General features: G+C 39.7%; 1 protein-coding gene across 1 annotated transcript in view; it reads right to left on the bottom strand.

Annotated features, from left to right (window-relative positions):
- The window catches only part of LOC149818714 (uncharacterized), a 90,687-nt gene extending 65,487 nt beyond the window's left edge, over positions 1–25,200 (bottom strand). Inside the window, exon 1 of the mRNA XM_089985504.1 lies at positions 24,929–25,200. Coding sequence (XP_089841630.1) covers positions 24,929–25,035 — 107 coding nt within the window. The 5' untranslated portion in view covers positions 25,036–25,200. The remainder of the gene's footprint in view (positions 1–24,928) is intronic.
- Positions 25,201–26,583: the final 1,383 nt, after the last annotated feature.

Raw genomic sequence — 26,583 nt, 5'->3', positions numbered from 1 at the left:
CATGAGAAATATCAGGCCTGGTAATGCTGAGATACGTTAGGGATCCAACCAGTTGCCGGTAAGGTGTGGGATCTTTTAAGAGAATCCCATCATCAATCTTCATCTTCAAACCTACTATTTCAGGAGTTTCGCAGACCTTGTCATCTGTGATTCCTGATCTATCAAGAATCTCACAAGCAAGTTTAGTTTGAGACAAAAAATAGCCTCTCTGAGAATAGGCAACCTCAATTCCCAAAAAATATGACAGAAATCCTAAGTCTAACATTTCAAATTTTGAAGTCAAAATAGATTTAATGCTCTTGATTCCTTTGATATCATCACCTATTATTAACATATCATCAACATATAACAATAATATAACAATCCATGCATCAGATTTCTTAACAAACAATGCAGTGTCAGTATAGCATGAAGTGAAACCATTTTCAGTCATTATAGCGGCACCGAAAATAGCTCCCTTTAGAAGAGGTTGAAGAGCCTCCACAATTTGATTGAGAGATAGAGCTTCTTTTGAAGATTCCTCTTTGGATGGTTGAGATGTAGTTGCCATTGCTAGAAGTTTCTTCCATTTTGGGCAAACCGGTTTGATATGACCCGGTTCTTTGCAAAAGTGACACGAGATTTTGCTATAATCTCTTCTTCCTCCTTGATTTTGATTCTTAAAATGAGGAGGTCTATATGTTCTTAAATTGTTACTGGGTCTAGAAACGGCATTAACACCATCACATTCTTCTTGATTTGTGGACATTGCAAGCACACTAGGATTTTGCTTGCTAATGCCCATACGGGTTTCCTCTCCACTTAATTTAGTTAAGACATCTTAAAGAGAAGGAGAGGTAAAAGAGGATAGGAGAGAAGATCTTATTTGCTCAAACTCGGGCCTTAGCCCATTTAAAAAATTGAAGAATCGGTCTTCTTCTAATTGCTTATGACGAAGTTGTATGGCTTCTCCACTCCACTTGGGTTCAAGCATGGCAAGCTCATCCCAAATTGAAGAGAGTTCTGCAAAATACTCTCTTATAGACATATCACCTTGAACAAGAGTTAACGCTCTCTTTTGAAGATAATACTTATGGGACAAGTCCCTAGAAGTATACATCTTCTCAAGATACTCCCACGCTTGAGAAGCCTTTTTAAACTTTATAATGTTGGCATTAATCCTTGTCTCAACGGAAGAGAAAATCCAAGACAAAATCCTGAAATTCTTCATTTCCCATTGCTCATGTTTCCTACTATATTCCTCAAGAGCATTAGTTCTTTCATCTCCCTCAAGGATTTTGATTTCCCCTTCTTTAACCAAAGTAATTTTAGGCTCGGGTTCCGGAATCGAGCCTTGAATGTAACCCCAAAGCCCTTTCCCTTTGATGTGAGCTTCCATATTTCCGACCCACACATGATAATTTGAGCCATTTAGCTTGAAACCAAGAGAAAAATGGGAGTCTTTCTCACCCATTAGAGAGGAAAGAAGAAAGAAAAGAATACGTACCACAATAAGATTTTAAATTTTTCTTGTTGTAGTAATCTTCTAAAATATTGAATGAAGAAGAGCCTCCACTCCAATCACCAAAAAGTTGAAGGCACGTTTTTCAAGGCACTTGATATTGAGAAGAATCACACCAATTTCTTTCTCCAAACAACCTTGCTTTGATACCATGTGAAAATATCTACAAAAAGAGATTGTGTGTAACACCACAATACAAGAAATACAAAGAGTGCACAAAGGCACAAAGGAGAACACTCACAAGTGCACGAAGGCACGGATATGTTAAAACATATGTAATAATACCATAATACCCGATAGGGGTATTATGGTCATTTCACAAAGTACCCCATAGGGGTACTTATTTTGTTTCTCGTATTTCACTATTTTTTATTTTTATTTTTATTTTTATTTTTGTATTTTTTTGATACCGAAAAGGGGCCGCACAATGGAGTCGTTGGGGCCCCCAACGGTCACATATGTGACCGTTGGGGGCTCCCAACGACTCTATTGGGAGCCCCTTTGGTCTCCTCTTCTTATAAATAGGGGGAACCCCCCCATGTATGTTGTATTGCTCTTGAGAGCTCCTCTTCAATAATAGTGATATTATTTTTCATGTGTGTAGCCTTTTTATAAGGCCCTTTGTATATCCCTTAGTGGATTTTCTCTCTTGTGCTTGTTGCATTTGTCCGTGTGGGACATAGTAAATGCTTTAGCATTCTTGGTTTCTTCCGCTTATTTCATTACATGGTATCAAAGCCATAAGATCTTCTAAAGGTAAAATCTTGTCTCTCTCTACTTCCTTTCTTTCTCACATCTTCCTTGTGTAGCAATGGAAGTCAAGATCGATCTATCATTCAAACTCAATGGAAAAAATTACATGATGTGGGCATCCGCAATGGAGAATAATCTCAAAGGCAAGAAGCTTTGGGGTTATGTAATGGGAACCGTTCCGGAACCCCAACTTAAGCTCACAAAGATGGAAGGAGATCAAGAGAAAGCACTTGAAGGCGATGCTCGTCTCAAGGCCATTGAAGATTATAATCATCAAATGGAAGATTGGGAGAGCAACCATGCAAAAATCCTTGCATGGTTTATGAATAATGTCGAACTTAAGGTATGTGCAAATATTGCAAAATTCCGCCCGGCAAATGAAGCTTGGTTTTTTATGAAGGGTATGTTTACCCGAAAGGATCTTGCAAATGCTTATTTCTTGCAAGAAAAAGTAAGAACTACAAAACAAGGCGACATGAGCATACAAGATTACTATAGTGCTCTAAATCCTTTGTGGGATGAATTGGCTCTTTTAGAGCCTAAATGGGTATCTATGGAGGATGTGGTTCTAAGACAAAAACAAATGGAACAAGATAGATTGTTTCAATTTTTATTTGGGCTTCGTCCCGAATTTGAACAAGTGAGATCCTCACTTCTCCATAGATCCACGTTTCCTCCATTAGAAGAAGCTATTGCCGAGATTACTCAAGAAGAGACTAGGCATAGCATGGGTAAAAGCATAGAGGAAGTTCTTGCCGTATCTAAACCCGGCAATCATGTTAAAACATACAAACCACCTCATTTTGGTAAGCAAGGGAGTGGTGGAAGAAAAATGATTATATGTCACCATTGTTATGAGCCGGGACATATTAAACCCGTTTGCCCAAAGCTAAATGGGGCATTCAAGCCAAAGGTAGCTTCCGTTGAAGAATCCACCACCAAAGAAGATGACGGCAAGAACGGGGATCTCAAAGACACTCTTGGACAAATCTCCTTGGCTCTTCAACAAATCTTAAAGGTCACTTCTTCCACCTCCGGTGCCGCCATTGCCTCATCATCACCTCCCGGTACGTACTCTTGGATTTTAGATTCCGGAGCTTCTTTTCACATGACCCCTCATGAAAATGCATTAACCAATGTGCACACCAATTCAAAAATGTCTTGTGTCTCTACGGCCGATGGAACTTTTCTCAAAATAAATGGTGTTGGAACTCTTGATTCTAAAAATGTTCAAAATTTCCTTGTTCCAAAAGTTAGAATAGTTCCAAAATTAAATCTTAACCTCTTTTCCGTTTCTCAAATAGCCGACCATGGATGTGAAATATCTTTCTCATCCCAAGGGTGCTTTGTGCAGGATCTCCGGTCCGGGAAGCGGATTGGGCAAGGCCATAGGAAGGGAGACCTTTATTTTATGGATAATTTAATGCTTCCAAATACCTCATTTTGTACTTATGTCCAAGACAAAAATATTGAAACTTGGCATAAAAGGCTTGGACATCCAAGTTACTCTAAAATGTATCTTTTTCCTTTTGGACCCAAGTTTTGTAAAGAAAAAGATATCAATTGCAAAGATTGCATTTTTGGCAAAATGAAGTCTACTCCTTTTCCTATTAGATCCTTTGTGACAACAAGACCTTTTGAATTGGTGCATTCCGATGTTTGGGGGCCATCTCCGGTTCTATCTAAAGGTGGTTATTCATATTATGTTACTTTTATTGATGATTATACTAGATATGTATGGATTTATTTTCTTAACTTTAAATCGGAAGTTTTTAACTTCTTTAAAGAATTCCATACAAAAATTCAAAATCAATTTCAAAGTCAAATATCCATTCTTAGATCCGATTCGGGTGGAGAATACTTATCAAATGATTTTCAAGCATATCTAAAACAACATGGCATTTGTCATCAAAAATCTTGCCCAAGAACTCTTCAACAAAACGGTTTAGCGGAAAGAAAACATAGGCATATTTTGGAAACCACCAGATCCTTACTCATTTCTAAAAATATTCCTAAAAATTTTTGGGCCGAAGCCGTGTTAACCTCCACCTATTTAATCAATAGGATGCCATCTTCAAAATTGAATAATATCTCTCCTTATGAAAAACTTTTTAATATGACACCCGACTACAATCGTCTTCGGATTTTTGGGTGTAAATGCTTTGTTCTTTTACATAAAAGAGATAAATTGTCACCTAAAGCAATAGAATGTGTATTTTTAGGATATGGTGAAAATCAAAAAGGCTACAGATGCTTTGATCATAAAAACAATAAGTTATTTGTCTCCAAAGATGTAACCTTTTTAGAAGATGAAAATGGATTTGACATATTGGAAAAATCAAATGAAATTGATTATATGTTTATCAATGATCTTTTAGAAGATTCAAATGATGACTCTTTGAGTCATCCGGAAATTTTAGAAAATACTCATGATTCTCATGATGATGTATCACCAACTAATGGTGACAATCTCCAAGTATACACTCGGCGTGAGGAAGCCCAACCTATTAGTGCTTTAGAAAAATTCTTGCGGCTTAATGAACCCCTAGAAGAAACCTCCCTTAGGCGTTCTTCTAGAGAATCAATTCCACCTAATAGGTTTGTCTCATATGAAACTCTTTCACCTAAATATAGAGCTTGTCTAATAGCCTTGCATTCTTACTATGAACCCTCCCATTATAATCAAGCAAAAAGTATACCTCATTGGGTTGAAGCAATGAAAGTTGAACTAGATGCTTTAAATAAAGCTAAAACTTGGGAAATAGTTCACCTTCCTCCAAATAAGAAAGCTATAGGATGTCGATGGGTCTACAAAGTCAAAACAAAAAGTGATGGTTCCCTAGAGCGCTATAAAGCTAGATTAGTTGCTAAGGGATACTCACAAGAATATGGCATCGATTATGAGGAGACTTTTGCTCCCGTGGCTCGCATGACAAGCGTTAGAACTTTAATTGCGGTAGCATCATCTAAGAAATGGCCTATATTCCAATTAGATGTTAAAAATGCCTTTCTTAATGGTCAGTTGAATGAAGAAGTATATATGGATCCTCCGCCGGGAATCAGTGTTAACCAAGGTCAAACCCTTCGGTTATTAAAAGCCTTATATGGTCTTAAACAAGCCCCTAAGGCTTGGTATGATAGATTTAGTGCTATCATGTTACAATTGGGATTTCGCTCATGTTATACTGACACTGCTCTTTTTGTTAAAAATGCAGGTAATAGTATCATCATCCTTCTGCTTTATGTTGATGATATGATCATCACTGGCAATGATGAAAGCGGTATTCTTAAAGTTAAAAATATGTTAAAACATAATTTTGATATGTCTGATCTGGGTTTTCTCAGGTACTTTCTTGGCATAGAAGTTGCATACTCTCCTCGAGGGTATATACTGTCACAGATGAAGCTTGCTGCAGACATATGTTCCAAATCTGGGATTTCAGATGATAAAAAGGTGGAGACTCCCGAGGTTATCAATGCTAAACTACGACTGGAGGATGGAGTTCTGCTGGACGATCCTACGCCCTACAGGCAACTCATAGGCTCCCTCACCTATCTGACTATCACCAGGCCCGATATTGCTCATGCTGTGCACTCTGCAAGCCAATTTCAGCATGCTCCTACATCTGTGCATATGAGTGCTGTGCTCCGGATCATTCGATATATTAAAAATACTTTGACTAAAGGGCTATTCCTATCCTCAATCTCTTCCTTAGATTTACTAGCTTATACTGATGCTGACTGGGGAGGAAACCCAAATGATCGAATCTCAACTACTGGCTTTTGTGTATTCCTAGGAGATTCGCTAATTGCTTGGAGGTGCAAGAAACAACAGAAAGTCTCATTGTCTTCTACTGAAGCAGAATACAGGGCTATGGCAACCACTACAATGGAGCAGGTGTGGCTTCGAAGTCTTCTTCAAGATATGGGAGTCGAAATTACCGGGGCTTCGAAGCTTTGTTGCGACAACAAAAGTGCTATCTACATTGCCAGCAACCACACTTTCCATGAGAGGACGAAACATATTGAAATGGATTGTCATTATGTACGTGATGAATATCTTCGTGGGACAGTAACACTGCCATATGTCACTTCAGAATATCAACTTGCTGATTTCTTCACCAAAGCCCTGCCTGCTCCTCGCTTCTTGTTCCTCCTTGGCAAACTTTCGGTCATTCCCCCATAAAGTTTGAGGGGGGTGTTAAAACATATGTAATAATACCATAATACCCGATAGGGGTATTATGGTCATTTCACAAAGTACCCCATAGGGGTACTTATTTTGTTTCTCGTATTTCACTATTTTTTATTTTTATTTTTATTTTTATTTTTGTATTTTTTGGATACCGAAAAGGGGCCCCACAATGGAGTCGTTGGGGCCCCCAACGGTCACATATGTGGTCGTTGGGGCCCCCAACGGTCACATATGTGACCGTTGGGGGCTCCCAACGACTCTATTGGGAGCCCCTTTGGTCTCCTCTTCTTATAAATAGGGGGAACCCCCCATGTATGTTGTATTGCTCTTGAGAGCTCCTCTTCAATAATAGTGATATTATTTTTCATGTGTGTAGCCTTTTTATAAGGCCCTTTGTATATCCCTTAGTGGATTTTCTCTCTTGTGCTTGTTGCATTTGTCCGTGTGGGACATAGTAAATGCTTTAGCATTCTTGGTTTCTTCCGCTTATTTCATTACAGGATACACATGCACAAAAGCATGAAACAAAATGAACTTTAATTCATAAGTTCCCAAGAGGGGCTTTACAATATTGCATATGCACTCACAAAAAAGAATATGTTTACAAGGGCCACTAAGGCCTATTTATAATGAAAAAAGAAGCCACAGGTGCAGCTCAATATGACTGTTGGAGCTGCACCCAACGGTCACATTTGTGACTGTTGGGGCAGCTCCAACAGCTATATGGAGCAGTGTTTTAAAACTCGCCGAGTCAACTCGTTGACTCGGCTGACTCGGCTCGGCTCGCCCCTCCAGCGAGTCAACCCGACAAGGCAAACTCGGTTTGCCAAAACTCGGGCGAGTTTTGGGATGTTTGAAATTTGTTTTTTGAGTTTCAAATTACAGTTTCGAAATACATAAGTACATATATTTTAAAAAGGGTTACCCCCAGATTTTGTATAAAAAAGAAAATAAAAATCATTTAAAGATAAAAAAGCATTTAAATCCATAGAATAAAATCACCATGTTGTTCGAACTACTGTTCACCCTGTGTTATCAACTTATTCTAGCAAAATATTTTAAAGAAATGATTCTCACTATATATGGCAGGTCAACTGTGCCTATGGGAAGTCACATTTAGGTTTCATCATCTATTTGTTATGTGAACAAGCATTGTACATATTCAAATATTAGTAGTCTTTTTATAGTTGTGCCATTAATATATTTCCTGCATAGTTTTATACATGAGAAAATTGCTTATTTATGTTGATATTGGGCATTATGTAAACTTTCAATATGCACATATATCCCTGTTTTACATTTATGGATTTGTTAGAGAGGGAATTAAAACTTTTAAAACAAGCTAGCATATATGATTGGCCATTTTAGGAACCTTAGGTAGTAGCAGACTGAACTCATGGTGACCAAATCCTCTAATTCAAGTCATGAATTAGTCAAAGTGCTTGTATAGATATCAAATTCAATTATTCAAGCAAACCTCTATAGCTCTTTGCAGTTGTTTTTATATTCTTACAGACATTTGGAGACTATGTTTACTCAAAAACATGGTTTCAGACAAATTATATATTGTTTTTCTTTTAAAATCAAAAGTTAACAAAACCCGGTCCGAGTCACCGAGTTGACCCGCCGAGTCACGAGTCAATAAAGAACGAGTCGAGTTCCGAGTCATGGGTTTTAAAACCTTGATATGGAGTTGTCCCTTTCACAACAGTCAAAAAGAAAAAAAAGTGTAAAAAGAAAAAGTAGATAAAAAAAGAAAAAGTAAAAATGTTAGCCCATTAGGGTGGTTGACACCTATTGAGTAAAATGACTGAAATACCCCTGATGGGTATTTCAGTTTACAGTTAAAAGAGACATAATATTTTAACAATTTACATGCTCATCCATTCTATTCCAGTACTTAAACATAGGATTTTTATCAATATCTAGCTATTACAACCTTGAATGGAGTTTGAAAATATGAAAATTCTCTAATTTAAGAAAGGAGATCTAAGTTCTCCATGTATTCCTGCAAAACAGAGTTAGCATGAAATAATATACTAAATGTTAAGGTGTTATATCGGAACTAAGATGCATGGGATATATATGCTCATGGAGATGTAAATGTGGTGATAATATGCACATAATATGCAAAGGGGACAATGATATGAGATGGAAATATCAAATAGAAGGCTATGGATATGCAAAGGCAAAAATGGAGAAATACTGAATGGCTATGCAAATGCACTATTAATGTGTAAATATGAATTGCAAGAAGACGGAATATGAATGCAATGATGATGGTGTGTTGGAGATGTGGAAATATAGTAAGAGATGATGAAGATGTTAATGGAGTGTAGTGTGATGTATGTGCTCTGAAGGTAAAAGTGTTACTAGTGCAGGGAAAAACATAGGTAACAGGTTGTAGGGGCTGATGTGATCACGCAACAAGTAGCTGGAGCATTGCTGCAAGTGTGGTGACAGCGGTGTACAAGTGAGGGATTAAAGGAGTGGTGAGTATTGCTGTGAAGAAAGGAAACGGAGGTGGCTGAAAGGTAATATGGAGGGGAAGATGTGAATAGTGTAGTTTGGAATCACAACAAGGAGCCGTGAAGGCTGTGCTACAGGGAAAATGTAGCCATCTACATGGATGCATTGTGCAATGGAGGGTGATAGCTGATAGGCAGGGGACAATGAAGGCCTGGTGATGCTAGGTATAGGAAGAAAGGTGTTGTGATGAATTGGGCAGATGCAGTGATAATAGTATATACACAAGGTTATGTACAGGGCCTGGACAGTAATGTGCTGTAAAGGTGGCTGTGACAGGAAAGCATAGATAGCGGTAGAATATAGCAGGAAATGGGCTGGAGACACTGAAGGTCCTGTTGTGGCATAGCAGCTGGGGGTACTGTTGTGCTATGTACAAGGTTTAAGTAACGAGAAACAGCTTGTGGAGGAAGTGAATACTATAGGTAAGTAACAGGAATCAATGATGGTACAGCAGTGCTATAGCAAATGTAAAAGGATATGGCAGAAATACGATAGCAAGGAATGAAATGGTGCTGGATACAGTGGAAGTGATACGGAGGTAGTGATGGTGTCGGAAAATGTGGAAAAAGTTACTGTTATAACAGTGCTTTGACCATAGTGGGTGTGATGGAAATATAGAAATATAGTGAGGAATGATAAAGGTGGGTAGCAATATGATACGAGATATAAGTGGTAAGTGATGATGATGGAAGTATATAGGTGTTGTGACACGTATAAGGAGATGGTGTAGGAATGTGCGTGAAGGTGTAGGGAATTAGTGTAGAGAAATGATGTGAACCTAATGTAGGTGGGTGGTAAAGTGCTACAGTAGATGGTGTTGTGAATGAAAATGCAGGTAGAATAGTGACATGCTGTTAGGCATGGGAGACGGCTGGAGGTAATGTAGATTACAGGTGGATAGTAATTGTAGCAAGGAAAATGAAGGGGTTGGTAGAGAGGATAGGGAGGTGGTTGTAGCAGATGGATGAGGGTGAAGAATAGCATACAGGTGGAATGAGTGAGGTTATAGCAGCAGGGTGCTAATGAAGGTGTGACTGTGCAAGTGTACATAATATTGCAACAATGTAGGGAAAGTAAGGTGCTGGAGAAGGGGTTTTGCGGGGAGTCACAGCAGCCCAAGAGGTGTATAGATAATGTGCTCTGTAATACACAGGTGCAAGGCAGGCAGTAGGTGCAAGTGGGTATGGGTAAGTGGTATGCAGCAGTGAGAACACTGTGGTGTTGCAATATATGATATAGTGGAGAAAAATTCAAAGTTCAACAAAGAATGAACAATTCCCTGATAAACTAAAAAGGAACAAATAAAGATTCACCAAAATAATGACTTTTGCAATAACTGGATAAAGATATTTATAGTTTGGATATACACTTCAGAAAAAAATCTTTTGAATGCAAAACCTATCCACCCACATGAGATGATAATATTGTCCCTGTTGCAACTAGTGAGGAGGCCAACACCAAATTAACATGAGATAATCTTCTATGAAAGAAATCCTGTACTAGTATTCTAGTCCTTGGGATATTTGAAGAAAGAAAGCACTGTTCCAGTAAGGACAACAATAAAGTAAGGAACTCGTGACTGTCTTGCTACAGTCCACTGTCCAGCTCCAATGTCTCAATGAAAGGAGCTGAATCATTAAAAAGCCTTGTTACTGAAATGCAATTGTGCAAATAAGCGAGAAAGTTGATCTAGTTATTGCAAACGGTCTGGCTCCGGCAAGAAAAGCCCATTTCTGAAATATATGTTCATGTAGAGGCATTGAAGTGTGCTACTAACGTAGCAAGTAGTACCCAGATGAGCCAAAACCTACAGATGAAAAATCCATCAGTTGTATCCGGACCCAGACAAGCAGTTATTTCTGAAGTTTTCTGCCACGAATCAGACTTCGTATGTCCGCTTACTGGAGGTGGACGTATTGGAGAAAATTGAACCATGGAAAGCAATAAGCAAGATAAATGCAGCAAGAGAATGACAAGCATTAAAATGAGGCAGATAGCTTCTTCAAACAAAACCATGGAAACAGAAAAGTAAAAAAAGGGAGGTGTTCGACTCCTCACTTGGTCCTTTGAACCAAACAGGAGAATGGTGGAATTACCAGTGGTGGTGCACTTACAGGTGAAGAGATACTGATGTCCAAACAGCAGATGCACAGGAGTAGTAGGGCACGTACCTGAAACTCCTAAGTGAGATAACATCATCAAAATATCACAGGCTTCTGCGATTTGTTACTTGTCCATTCCTTCTCAAACAATCCCTGAATTCTATGCTGCGACCCTGTTTCTCCCCAGCTCACTCAATAGAACAACCATCCGGACAAGATGGAGGGTTTCTTGTGACAATAGTCATTCAGTATGCACCGAATTTTATTAGGCGTAGCACAATGGAATCCAACTTCAAGGAAGGCTGCAAAATCTTTTGGATCATGAGGATATAAATGCTGAAGATTAAGCAAGTTCGAGAAAACAAATTTTTGTTATAAAAGAAAGAAGATATCGGAATCCAAGGATTCCTATTAATATTGCAATGGGTGGGTCGATCCTGCTATATGCAGGTCGATCCCACCATGGTTGCATCAGGATAAAATAAAAGAAAACAGGAAAAGGAATGAGAAAATGAAAGGATGCGGTAAGGTGAGAAGAAGATCTTCGCAGAGGATAAAAAAAAAGGAGAAAGAGATAATTACTCACCTGTGATTCTGCTGGATCTCTAGAAGTTGAAGGCAACGTGGCCTTAACTGTGGGATCAAACTTCTTCAAGCGACTAGAAAACCAGAAAAAGGAAAAGAAAGGGGAAGAAGAAGAGGAGAGGAAGCGTATGCCAGAAGGGTGGAGGGGTGAAGGCGATCCGTGAAAGAGGAGCAGGAAGTGTCGAACATAGGGAGGTGAAGGCGATGAAGGAGAAGGACCCCGATGGTCGGTTTTTATAAGCCGAGATCATTGGAGAAATTTTCCAACGGGTCCATCTTTCTTTTGGAAATTTTCAAGGAGAAGGCTCTTCTTTTATAAGATTTTTCAAAAAGAGGGCTTTGGGCTATTTCCTAAAAATCCTTTTCTCTTTTTTTTTATATTTTTAAAAGAGAAAATTAAGAAAACACGAGGACAACTCGAAGAATTAAAAATAGGAGATCAAAAATGAGGTTTTAAAAGGTTTTTGTAAAATTATTATTTTTAAAATATTCAAGATTTTTTGAAATGAGGTTTTTTTGAGAAAAGTGGGGTTAATTTTGGAAATTGAGTTTCAGAAATGGATCTGGGTCCGAGAATTTTGATAAAACATTAGAATTCGTATTTTGAATTGAGATCGGACCCTGAATTGAGAAAAAACTTTAAGAAAATACAAAGAAATTGATTTTTTTGATTTTTTGAAAAATAAGAGATTCAGATTTAGAATTGGGTCCGGATATCCGATTTGGATCTAGAATTGGGTTAGATATGAAATTTGAGTCTGGATTCCAGTGGATCCGAGAAAGGAATGGAAATTTTGATTAAAAATTGACCCGATTATTCAGAAGATGAAGCCAGGGGTAAAAAGGAAATTTTTTGGATTTTTTGGAAAATTTGGGGTGTTCACACCGCCTTAGCCATCCGCTTTGCAGCCTGCCCTAGCAAGGAGAGACACTCCTCTCTCTACTTGTTGGTTTCCTCCTTGGTTGATTCCCTGCCCTGGACTCGCCCCTCCTCTCTCTCTTCTCGTGACTGTGTCCTTCACTAGGATACGCCCCTGCCACGCGCCCTAGGTGTTTCCCTCTGTAATTATGTCCCTACCCGGTGACACGCCCTATTGTCTCCCCTTCCACCTCCCTTCCCTCTTCCTTCGTTGTTGCTCGGCCAACAACATGTCCCACTGTTGCAGGACATGTCGCACGACCTATAGCGTCTCTGTTGTTGTTGCATGCCCCTGCAGTGAGCCTACTGCTCGACTAGAGCCCAGTCGTCCAGGTGTTGTCTCTCACCCGCGCGCCTCTCTCACGAGCCGCGCCCGCCTCGCATTCTAGATCAGCAGGACCGAACCCCCCCTTGGGAGATCTGGATCTTAACAGTGGTATCAGAGAAATTTAATCTTGCGAGCCACGCTGACCAGCAGACTGCCCTAGCCGACGCCCTTCTCGCTTCTGCTCATGTATGATTTGATGCACGTGTTAAATTTCTAAATTATAATTCAATTTCATTGCGTCAAATTTTAGCGTGTGGAGTGTTAGATCATACCCAACGCCGATCTTGTTAGAAAGTATGTGGATGAGTATAACAAGAATGTTGAATGCATTCAAACGGTCCAATGAATGGACAAACACAAACCCACAATGGGGAATATAGAAATAGTCCACTAAGGGACAACACAAGAAGCCTTCAAAAAGGCAACACATAAAAAATATGAACTTTATTGAATGAGGGCTTGAAAAGCCTTATGTTACAAGAGGGAGAGCCCTCTATTTATAGAGGATGAAAAACAAAAAGGAGAGGGACCACATGGGGCTCCCTTCTAGTCATTGGGAGCCCCAACGGTCATATTAATGACCGTTGGGGCCCCAACGACTAGATGGGTGGGGCCCCATGGAGTCCTTTTACATGATGTAATAAAAGGAAAAAAAATAAAAAAAGTAAAAAGAATAAAAAAAGAAATAAAAGAAAATCCTAAAATTAAAAATGGTACAAGAAAATTACCAAAATACCCCTATCAAGTTTTTGGATGTACAATAAAGAAAAGAGAATTCTTGATGAAGTATATAAGTATATATATACTTATATACATATATACGAATGTATATATATAAGTATATGTATATATATATACATATTTTAACACTCCCCCTCAAACTTTACATGGGGATAACAGAAAGTTTGAAGATACAAGGGAAAGATTTAAAGTCTTCAAAAGTCTTCAATGGAAATCGTCATCTTTATAGCCCATGAAAGAATTTTGCAAATGTCAGCCTTTAATTGTCTTTAATGATCATCCTAAGCATCTTCCATGATGAATCATAGGTACTTCTTCCATCTCATCTTTAAGATCCTCCAAGTAAAAAATATCTTTGCATTACAATCGAGCACTGTGTGAAAATATTATTATGAAAATCATAATTATCTTATTTAAAGAACATGATCCATTGAGACAAGATAATTACTTATGTATAAAAAATGTCTTTAGAAGAAATAGTGGTCTTCTAAAGATCCATCAAACTTAAACAAAATTTGATAAACTCATTATATTCTTAAAGAAAAATATGTGCACCTAAGCACAAGACACAGAAGAAAACACGTGAAAATGTCTACAAAGAGACAATGTATACGAGGGATGCCAACTCCACAAAGAGATATGTGCACAAAGGCACAAGAACACTTAGAACAAATATACACAAAGATACAAATAGAAAAACTCAAATGCACAAAGGCATACAAAATATAGGAAATTTATATTGAAGAAATTTAGAAAGCATAAGCTCCAAAAGATAGAAATGTCTTCAAAGAGACAATGTGCATACAAGCACTAATTCCTCACAGAGGCCAAACGGAAAAAGTGATTTTTAAATATGCATATCAATGATATGAACTTTTATGGATAAATATTTTTCTATGTAAGGAAGACATAAGTAGTAAGGATTAAAAAATCATTTAGAACGAAATCTCATATGATAAATGCAAATCAAAACCAAATTAAGAATTCTCATAAATATGAAATTTTGTAAATCTCAAGAATAGTTCATCCACTACAAGCAATCACCTCATTAGACCTCCAAAACCCACAAATCAAGTGTATAAGCGACTAGAACAATAACATAAATATAATGTCACTAAGGAGCCAAAGATATACACGAAGGTGTATATAAACACCTCTTGTCTACATATAATGATACTTGAAGTGAGTGTATCAGCAACTAGAGCAAGAGTACAACAGTCAACCATGGGCTAAAAATCACACACAAAAGTGTGAATAAACATCTCTTGTCTATATATAATGACACTCAAAATCAAGTATGTTCAGCGACTAGAACAAGAGTACAAAATCAACCATGGGCTAAAACACACACGAAGGTGTGACTAAACATCTCTTGTCTACATAAAATGACCCTTGAAATGAGTGTATCAGCGACTAGAATAAAAACACAAAAGCCAATCATGGGCCAACATCACACACAATGGTGTGAAACAACAAGTCTTGTCTACATATAATGACACTCAAAACAAGTGTATCAGCTACTAGATCAAGAGCACAAAGCCAACAATGGGCTAAAAACACACACGAAGGTGTGAACAACATTTCTTGTCTACATATAATGACATTTAGATAAGAGGCATAAAAGGAGAACAACACCTGAAGCAAGAAAGCTTGTAATAAAAATACAATTAAAAATAAATATTAATTTTTCAATATATCTAGAAACACTATGGTTTCAAAAGGTTAGACATTCATCATAAGTACACATAATTAAGAGCATCTATAACAAAGTCAATGGCCAAAGAACAAACGAGTGATGACAAACACTCATTATCAGAGATCAAATAACATGTTATTTAGAGTCAAACTACAAGTTGACAATCTAAAGTGACAAAACACAAGGTGCACATAACTCACCCCAACAAACATCTCTGTAATAATAAGGCCAAGAAAATTGATGCATCAAATAAAGTTTGTGATGGACAATACAAATGCCATAAGAAGGCAACAAACACTTATGAAAATCATTTTCCAAATAGGTGATTTTATAAAAAGAGTCAATCAAATCAAAGATCCAATAATGGTAGATAATCAATCATATGCACAACAATATGCCTTATGACAACAATTTTACATAAACACGGATCATGCTTAACATAATCAATTCTTCAAAATGAAGTCATTTATACCAAAAAATCTTATTATGCAACAAACACAACATGAAATATTAAGCAATGTCACATGTAAGATCCGATTTGAAATAATCCAAGAGTCAAATCAAGCCTTAACTATGATAGTTAATTATATACACACCAAATGATAATAGATGCAATTTTATGCAATACAAAATGTCGAATGACAATAATCTTGAGTGAGCAAAAATTTAGGCTAATATAGTCATTCTTAATTAAGGTGGTAAGATTATGAAGTTTGAAAAACTCATGAAAGAAAATGAAGTCCATAATTGGAACTTCAAATGATGCTTACAACCACTCTCAAAAGAACCACAAAAGTTCACAACAAATGTATCTACAAAAGATACTCACAAGAACCACTAAGGTTTAATAAAAATACTCAAAAAGAGTATACAAGAAGAAGAAGAATTTTCATTCAAGTGGGAGAACCCTACACTCAAGAGGATAATAAGTTTATGAACTTGTTAAAACCGCACAATGATACCAAAATGCACTAAGACACAAAACTAGAAAATCAAATATTTGTTGAGGAGGAAAAACTCATAAGTTTATCAAAAACATGACTTAAAAGGTTAGAACCAACTCATAATTCAACAAGCATTAATAAAAACCATAAATTTTACAATGAGACAAACACTTGAAGACAATCAAATTGAAGAATCTTTAAGAGCATCAAGATGCAAAAATAACCATATTTCATATGATAATAATACAAGACTACTCCTTTTAATAAAAACTAATCTTAACATGCATCATATAAAAAAAAACTTTTCCAAACAAATATTGCTCATATGAAATGACGCATTAGGTAAACCTTGTTAAAGGAATTAAAACTTAATAAGGAATTTTTCATAGATGATATATATCAAGAATTTTTTCGAAAAATACACAATATTATAAGAAGCCACACATAGGACTTTTTAGTGCATAAGCACATACCTTCAACACAAAACAACAAGTATGATGAGAGTGTAGAAGAGTATGTGATCAATAGCTTTGCACTACATATATCACAAAAATTTTAATCTCAACATAACTTTCTTTAAAGACATACCATTCATATGAAAGACATGCTTACAAACAAAGTTAAGCATAAAATATAAATTCAAAAACACACAAGTTCAAGTGCGATTGTCATCAAAATTATGCTTAAAAAAACATGATTAACGACCCATTAAAGCAAGTTTTGAGCAATCATATATCTAGTTTTTCAAAAAACAAGTTAACCGGTTTAAGAATTTATCATTTAAAATTTTCAAAAAAAAAGTGTAATGTGATATACGAAAAAGCAAAGATTCAATGAAGAACCAAATAACACAAGCACTAAACGTACAAAATACCCCCTTTTTTATTTAATTTTTTTTAATAAAAACATAACGATAAAGAAAACACATACATATAAATGATCAAGGAAGTAAATATTTCTTCATAATGCATGATACTTAAAGAAAAAAGAATACATACTGAATAACTTTAAGAAAGAAAAGAGAGAAAAACGAATACTTCACCATTTTTCTTAAAATTTCTTGAATAACACGCTTCCCGATGCACCAAAGAGCAACTCGATCACAACCTCGCTTTGATACCATGTTAGAAAGTATGCAGATGAGTATAACAAGAATGATTAATGCAGTCATACGGTCCAATGAATGGACAAACACAAACCCACAATGGAGAATATAGAAATAATCCACTAAGGGATAACACAAGAATCCTTCAAAGCGGCAACACATAAAAAACTATGAACTTTATTGAATGAGGGCTTCAAAAGCCTTATGTTACAAGAGGGAGAGCCCTCTATTTATAGAGGATGAAAAACAAAAAGGAAAGGGACCACATGGGGCTCCCTTCTAGTCGTTGGGGCCCCAACGACTAGATGGGTGGGGCCCCATGCAGTCCTTTTACATGATGTAATAAAAGGGAAAAAAATAAAAAAGTAAAAAAAATAAAAAAGAAATAAAAGAAAATCCTAAAAATAAAAATGGTACAAGGAAATTACCAAAATACCCCTATCAGGTTTTTGGATGTACAATAAAAAAAAAGAGAGTTCTTGATGAAGTATATAAGTATATATATACCATGGTTGTCAGTTGAGGAAGCGGGAGCGGGAGCGGGAGCGGGAAGCGATACGGGAAGTGGGAGCGGGAAGCGAGGCACTTTCAAAATTTTAGGAAGCGTGGGACCACTTAAGAGCGATTCGGGAAGTGTCTCGGAAGCAACCTAGGAAGCGTCTCAGAAGCGACCTAGGAAGCGTCTCGGAAGCGAGGGGGAAGCGAAAAAAATAAAAATAAAAAATACAAAAAATTGAAAAAAATAGGGGAAACGAGGGGGAAGCGAGGGGGAAGCGTGATGGGAAGCGTGCTTCCCATTAAAGGGAAGTGTGTCCCCCATTAAAGGGAAGCGCGCTTCCCAAAAAAGGGGGACGCTTCCCCCCACGCTTCGGAAGCGCGACGTTTCGCGCTTCCGAAGCGCGCTTCCCCTTTTAGCTAGGCGCTTCCGGTAACCCTGATATATACATATATGTATATATATATATATATATATATATATATATATATATATATATATACATATATACGAATGTATATATATAAGTATATGTATATATATATACATATTTTAACAGATCTAACCTGAATCCGGAGGATTCCTTTTCGTTTTTCATGCCCATGATGTTTGTTGGGTCTCTAAAGAGTAGGACAACAATCCTGGCTTCTTTGTAGACGTGTGGCTTAATTCTTTCCCACCCTGCATCGAGCCGAATACGTATTTTGGTGCAACCTAGACACTTTTGGGAGGGTCTGACCAAACCCAGGTGCTCAACCATTGTTCTGAGATGTGTTTGTCTTGTGCACGGGAGCCCCATGCCTACTCGGCTTTTTGCGTACGCAATGCTACTGCTCTTTTTCATATCACAAATCTCTTCAGCGAGGACCCACGCCCTTCTTGTTTTCGTAATCCTGGAAACTCGCGATATGACTCAGGCACAGGAGATGTATGGTGAACTCAGCGCCACATTCAAAGCGAGATCTACTTGAGCCGACGAGCAACTCGCTCAATTGGCCAAAGACATGGTTACGCTCAACAAGAAGTTGGATGAGTGATTCCGGCAGCTCCTAGTGCGTATTGATGGACGCAATAATAATTGAGATGACTGTAACATGGAATCCTGTTCGGGCAGCCAGACCTCGGGGTCCACCAACAGACCCTATCAGGCCTGCCAACCCCGACTGAAATTTTCTAAATTTGCTGAGGATGAACTTAAGAGTTGGCTATTTCGGGCTAAGCAATATTTCAGGCTTGCCAAGACACTTGAGGAGGACTGTGTGGCCTTTGCCTCGATTTACCTCGAGGAAAAAACTATCCACTGGTATCTATGGTTGGAGTCCCATCTAGGGACACTATGTGGGAGGGCTTTTTCAAAGCCCTAGTGATACAATTTGGACCATCTACCTACGCAAATCACCATGTATCGCTATCCAAGATCTGCTAACAGGGCAGCATTATCGACTACCGAGCAAAGTTTGAAAGGTTAAGTAACCTTGTTACAAGTTCGTCCCAAGAATCGTTGAATGGGACATTTATTGTGGGTCTTAAACCGGACCTGCAAATCGAGGTACAAGGCGACAGATGCACGCCCTAAGTTCCAAGTAAAGCGACTCTCTCGCGAGTACATGAAAGAGCACCGCAAGAAGGGCCTTTGTTACCACTGTAACGAGATATGGACCAGGGACCACAAGTGCAAGGCACTTAGTTTGTACCTGTGTGATAGTGAGGTCGAAGATGATGAGGTTGATTTTCTGATTTGGTCAAGAATGCTCTGGAGAAAGTTCTGGAGATATCGTACCACGCACTAGTCGGCTTGGAGGTGCCTCAGACGATGAGGGTACTTGGTAGAATCGGTTAGTTGATGATGATTTCAGTGTTGATAGACATTGATTTGGCGCACAACTTCATGTGTTCAAACGGCTAAACGAGCCCAGTGCACGACTACCTCGAAACACCCATTTGAAGTGGTGGTCGGGAATGACAGCAAACTCAGATGCATTGCCTTTTGCCTAGGAGTCCGTCAGGAGATCCAGGGAACCAACTTGACCACAGGTATGTATATATTGTTGATTAAGGGTCCAAGCATGGTTTTAGGAATGCAATGGCTCCAGTCCTTGGGTTCTGTCGTTGAAACTTCAAAGACATGATGATAGAGTTTGAGTACAGAGGCCATCAGGTCTCAATTCGAGTTCCTCCCAGGATACCTTCTTTGGTAGAGTTTAAACAACTCGCAAAGGTTGTTCGGGAGAGTATCTCTCAAGTGTTCTTGATTATGGCGGCAAATAGGGTACCCACAACCCTTAGAGAGACCCCAGATGACCTGGAGGCCTTGTTTCAAGAGTTGGGCACAGTGTTTGACGAGCCTAAGGGCCTATCACCCTCTTGGTCTCAGGACCATGCGGTCCCCATTTAGCCGCGAGCCAAGCTTACGAATGTACGGCCCTACAGGTAGGTGCATGCTCAGAAGCTGAAAATTGAGTGGTTGGTTAGGGAGATGCTCTCTGACGGGATCATTCGGGCCAGCAAGAGTCGGTATTCTTCTCCAATTTTGTTGGTGAAAAAGGGCAGATTGTGGTGGTTCTACATCGATTATCAAGCCCTTAATTAGATTATGATTAAGGACAAGTACCTGATTTCGATAATCAATGACTTGATAGATGAACTTCATAGGGCGCATTATTTTTCGAAGCTAGACCTCAGGTTCGGTTATCATCAGATCTGCATGGGCCTAGAAGACAGCATTCTGGACGCACGACGACCACTATGAGTTCCTGGTAATGCCTTTCGGTCTCACCATCGCTCCAGCAACTTTCTAGGGCCCAATGAATGATATTTTTTTGCCCTACTTACGATGGTTCATACTGGTCTTCTTCGACGACATCCTAATCTACAATCCTTCTTGGGAAGATCATATGTGCCACCTGCGGATTGCTCTAGAGACCATCACTCAACATCAGTTATATGCTAAGCGGACTAAGTGCAGCTTTGGTCAATCTCGTGTTCATTACTTGGGACATGTTATCTAGCGTCAGGGTGTAGAGGTGGACTTCAAGAAAGTCGAGGTGATGCAGAGTTGGCCAGTACCCCAGTCACTCAAAAGACTGCAGAGATTTCTCGACCTTACCGAGTACTACTGGAAATTCATTCAGAGGTATGCTCAGATCGCCCATCCCCTGACGGTCCTCCTGGAGAAGGGCACCTTTCACTGGAGCTAGGAGGCTATTGCGGCCTTCGAGTCTCTGAAGTTGGCCATGACTCGGGCGCCTATTTTGGCCATACTGGATTTCATTAAGACTTTCTTGGTTGACACCAACGCATCCAGGCTTGGTATAGGAGTTGTTCTCATGCAGCAGGAGCATCACCTCACTTATTTCAGCAAGGTCATCATAGCTAGCTTGTCCACATACGAGAAAGAGTTCATGGTCGTCATCCTGGTCGTGGACAAGTGGCAACCATATATGATTGGTCGGCACTTTATAGTTCAGACAAACCATAGGAGTCTCAAGTTCATGCTTGAGCAGTGGGTGAGCACTCCTACACGGCAGAAGTGAGCCTTAAAGCTCCTGGGGTATGACTTTGAGATCCAGTACGCAAGGGAGCCAACAATCAGGTGGTTGATGCCCTCTCGCAACAGGGACACGAGGACAAGTTGACGTGTCTCAGCATGACCATCGTCAACTTCTCCTTCCTTGACAACCACCAGCAGGAGTATGCGGCACATGACTTCCTCTCTACAGTCAGGGTGCAGATTCAGAGGGGAAAGGCTCCCAAACTCGAGATTCGGGGGAATTTGGTGATGCACCGTGGGCAGATAGTAGTTCCTCTCGAGTTTGATTTGATGGCTCTTCTTATAGAGCAGTAACACGCAACCCCTACAATGGGTCATAAGGGGGTCCAATGGACCTATCAATGTTTGAATAGGGAGTTTGCGTGGAGGGATATGAAGAAGCAGGTTCAGCAGTTCGTGGTGCGGTGTGATATGTGTCAGAGGGTCAAGTACGAGACCGCCTCTCCCACCGAATTGTTGCAGCCCCTTCCGGTGTCGAACCGCGTTTGGGAGGATATATCGATGAACTTCATCAATGGACTTCCCTTCGTGCAGGGAAAGTCCACAGTCATGGTTGTGGTGGACCATTTGTCCAAGTATAGGCACTTTTTTGTTGTCTCACCCGTACATTATCACGTCCATCGCAGAGTTGTTTGTACGAGAGGTGTTCTACCTGCATTGGATGCCCCGTATTATCGTCAATGATAGAGACTCGATGTTTATTAGTATTTTCTGGGTGGAGTTCTTTCAGTTACAATTGACTGAGGTACTGAACTGGTGCTTGCAAGACTACCTCTACACCTTCGTAGGTGACAGACCCAAGGTGTGGGTAAGGCTCCTTCTATGGGTTGTGGTCTTACAACACAGCCTACCACTCCTCTATAAAGGAGACCCATTCCAGGCTGTGTACAGACCCCAAATCGCCCCCCCCCAAAAAAAAAAAAAAAAACATAGCCGACTATGTTGGTGGAGCTATGTGGGCGGACGCAGTTGAGTTAGCAACTTAGCCTTGCTAGAGAAAGACCACCTCATGCGCTTGTTGCATAAGAATATGGTTGTCGCCCAAGAGCGGATGAAGCGGACCTATGATTAGAGACATCGACCGTGGGTGACCTTGTACTCCTCGCGTTACTGCCCCACCGACAAGGGACAGTACGAGTACAACAGCACAAGTTGGCACCCCAATTCTACAGGCCTTTTTTGTCTTGGAGAGGGACGGGACAACAACTTATCACTTGGACCTCCCAATAGGAGCCCAAGTACACCTTGTGTTTCATATCTCGAGTCTTAATCCATACAAAGAGCTACTTGACGAGTGCCTGACCCTGGTGATACCTCATCCCAGCAGATCAGGGTCCTTGGAAAGAGAATAAAGAGGAAGGACGGTCACCTAGTGACAGAGATATTGGTCCAATGGACCAATAGTGGAGTAGACAAAGCGACGTGGGAAAAGGAAGATCGTATAAAGGCTTAGTATTCGAAGTTTCTGCCTTGAGGACAAGGCATTTTTTAGAGAGGTGGATTGTTACGGACCCTTTAACGCTTCAGGTCAGACCCAGAGGATCCACACCAGTCAGGATCCAATCCGCAAGAGTCATTCAAGTTCCAAGATCCACTCCAGGGAAACCCATTCAGCCTAAAGTTTTGCTCAGGCTGGGTCTCTGGTGGGATCTCCCCCCACCCCCCCTAGAATCCTCTCTAGGTTGAGATTATGCTTGAAATGATTACTAATTTGCCATTTCGCACTCATATATATAGATGTATTGTAGCTTAGTTTATTTTTAATGAAGCATATTGAGATTTTTCTCTATTCTTCGTTCTGGTTTGTGTGATTGCTCCCTCAAGAAAAGACTTTGCTCCCTCACCTGTTCGTCTATCCCCGCTCGTCGCTAGCCAGTCGAGAACGTGTTTCTCCCTTCCAATTGATGGCCTCGCCACCAACCTTCGCCATCCACTTTGCATCTCGCGCCAACAAAGAGAGACGCTTTTCTCTCTCTCCTTGGCTAAGTCCATGCCCTGGACTCACCCCTCCACTCTCTCTCTCTTCCCGTGACCATGTCCTCCAATGGGACATGCCCCTACCACACACCCTAGGTGTTTCCATCTGTGATTGTGTCCCTGCCGATGACATGCCCCGGCGTCTCCCCTTCCACCCGTGTGTCCCTCTCTTCCTATGTTGCTGCTCGGACAGCAATGTGTCCCACTGTTGCAGGATATGTCGCACGACCTGCAGCGTCTCCGCTGCCGCTGCTGCACTAGCACCCCGGGCTGCACGCCCATGCAGCGAACCCACTGCTCAGCTAGAGCCCAACCATCCAGGCACGAGCTGCGCCCACCTCGCATTCCGGATCAGCAGGACCGAACCCCCGCTTGGGAGATCTGGGTCCTAACAAAACCCACCCCAAAATATTCGTCCCCAAGGAAAAGCATGTTCAGATGTGCTACATGGAGGTGAGACAATATTGTCTCTCCCTGAGCTGCTTGTCTTTGGCGAGCAAACGATGGCTAGAGAGCATCGCTGCAGGAAAATGATGCATGGAGTGCAGGTTCATAAGAGTTGCCCAGGTCCGATCCAGATTGCAAGTGACGAGTCACAAACCATCCCTCCAAGTTAGCTTACTCCTCTTCAGACAAGTGGAGTTGGGAGTTTGGACCCTCCGGAGGAACAGACCCCCAGATTGGGATGTGACCAAGGAATGTAACATTGTCTGATGGTCATTTTGTATAGCGTTTTTTGACTCTACATATTTTCAATAAAGGTAGGGGGCCTTCTTCCCCCAGCTCTTTCCTTGTGGAAAAGAAAGTCAACCTTGAAAACACTTGCCTGAAGGGATCATTGAAAGGAAATCCAAAGGAAAAATCTACCAGAAATTAGATAATTGAAAACAATCTAACCACAAACCAATGACTGCCATCACATAAACCAGTGATTGCAACTCATCTCTATCTTGACCTTGGCTACCAGTTTCAGGAACTCCATGATCTGCTGGTGCAGGATCAATTGTACAGCAGCGACCTCGGAAAGCACTGGAGCAATGGGCCAAGAGTTGCAACCCCAAATAAAGCCCCCAGTGGCTAAGATTTTGGCATCTCATTGCCTAAGATTTCATAGCAAGATTGCAGTGCACACCATTTCTCTTTGAAAATCAAACCAACCAACAAAGTATGACAAGCCACTGCCCCCCACCCTCCCAATTCAGGCCGGTTAACTTGTTTCAAAATGGTTCAACATCAATGCACACCCACTAAATAAAAAACCACCACATACTGATTCAACAACAAAAAGCTGTGTCATGACTTTTTTTTCATACCAACTTCCCCAAATGAGGCCATCACATCAAATGATCTAACATCCACAAAAAATCAATACATAACCAACATCACAGATAGGCAAATCTAAGCACTCACATCTAAAGCAATCAATAAAACTGTACCAAACTATGAATGCGGGAAAACAAAAAGAAAATACACCAGAAAAGGGGGGAAAGGGACCAAAGAAGCATACTTGTAGGTTGGATCAGCATCTCCTGCGCTAGCACGACCAACATCAAAGAGGCACCCACAAACAACAAGAAGAGCCACCAGGAATGCCACTCTCCCTTGATCTCCCATCTCCCCCAACTCTCTATAGCGAAAAACTCAGAAATACCTCCTATCCACAAAGATTTTGACACCCAATTTCCTTCAAGAACGTCATACAATCATCTGGGTCTCGCCCAGGACTCCATTTGACATCCGAGAGAGAGACGGGTTTTTTTTCCTATCGGAACAGATGGCGTGGGAGGGTAGGAAGGCCAGGGGCTATGCCTGCCAATGGGATCGCAGTAAGTTTGGATCAGCTCTGGACCCAATCGGACCCGACCAACTTCTTTCTGGATCCGTACCATGAGATGAACTGAGCTGCTCCCATCATTTGACATAGGATGGATTCCGTCCTACATTCAATCTTAGCCGTCCAACCAATGGCTGGGATTGGTCCACAGTACTAAGATATGGACTGACCCTAGCCGTCTAGATACATTGGTTGGACGGCTAGGATTGGCATAGGATTTTTTGTATCCTATCTTTTTAGGTAATAACTAACAACATCATTTTGGGTTCGCACGTGGCTCGAGGTTTCTTATGTTAAATTAGTTGAGCTTGAATACGCCACATGCAAAAGCTCAGGTGGTTTGATTTTAGCTGAATATAATTGGTACAAGCTTTACATGTTGAATTTGACCCTGCAGATGTGTTGGGATAGCTTGTTTATTTGAGATCACATTTTGATTCTTATTATTCTAAAATGAGACACTTTTTCTCCAATAATGTACACATAAATTGGGTGCTATGCATGACTTTGAAATACAAGAAGTCCAAGGTTTTTTTTTGTGCTTTAAAAATCTTTGCAAAAAGAGACATATAAATGAGAAAGTATTTGGTCCCTTCACGGGTAAAAGAGAGTCATCGAGGGAGGCGCTTATGACCAAATCTGACACCATAGGTGTGTTCAACATGGCGAGAATGGTAGGAATCCACTATTGGATCACATATATTTGACATAAATTTTACAAGGGTTGAAAAATTGATACATTATAGGCCGTTGATTTTTCAACCTTACAAAATTTGATACATTATTGGATCACATATATTTGACATAAATCTTACAGGACCCCGCTTACCACTTAGGATACCATCACGGTGGTAAAAAAAATAGATCCACAAATGAATTCCTTTAAAAAGTATTTTTTCTAACTAATTTTGTGTTCTTTAAGTTTTGCCTGTTTTTTGAAAAATATGAAGTTTGGATTTTTTTTTCTTTTCTTTTAAAGTTTTATAGAAAAGCATGTCTAAACAGAACTTTGCTAAATACTAACAAATATTGCAATAATATAAAGATAGCTGCAATATTTTCATAGGCCAATATAATATTGAAAATGTGATACTACAAAACATCAAAAGACAATGACATGATAAAAACACCTTTTTAGATTATTTATATTTTTATTTGGGTTAATATTTGGTGTTATTGAAGACATAGAACTATTGAATATAAATCACCTTCTTTTTATATTTTTTAGTTTTATGGGTAAATTGGACCTTATGGGTGTGATCTACATGGTTTGTTCGGTAGAAAATGAATTTTGAATCATGTAATTGTGACATGTAAGCATTTTTTTA

The sequence above is a fragment of the Nuphar pumila genome, chromosome 13 (assembly GCF_984573655.1).
Source record: "Nuphar pumila chromosome 13, dmNupPumi1.hap1.1, whole genome shotgun sequence".
In the NCBI taxonomy this organism is placed as follows: Eukaryota; Viridiplantae; Streptophyta; class Magnoliopsida; order Nymphaeales; family Nymphaeaceae; genus Nuphar; species Nuphar pumila.
Note: the sequence above shows the minus strand (reverse complement) of the source record. Positions and strands in the feature narration are given on the sequence as shown.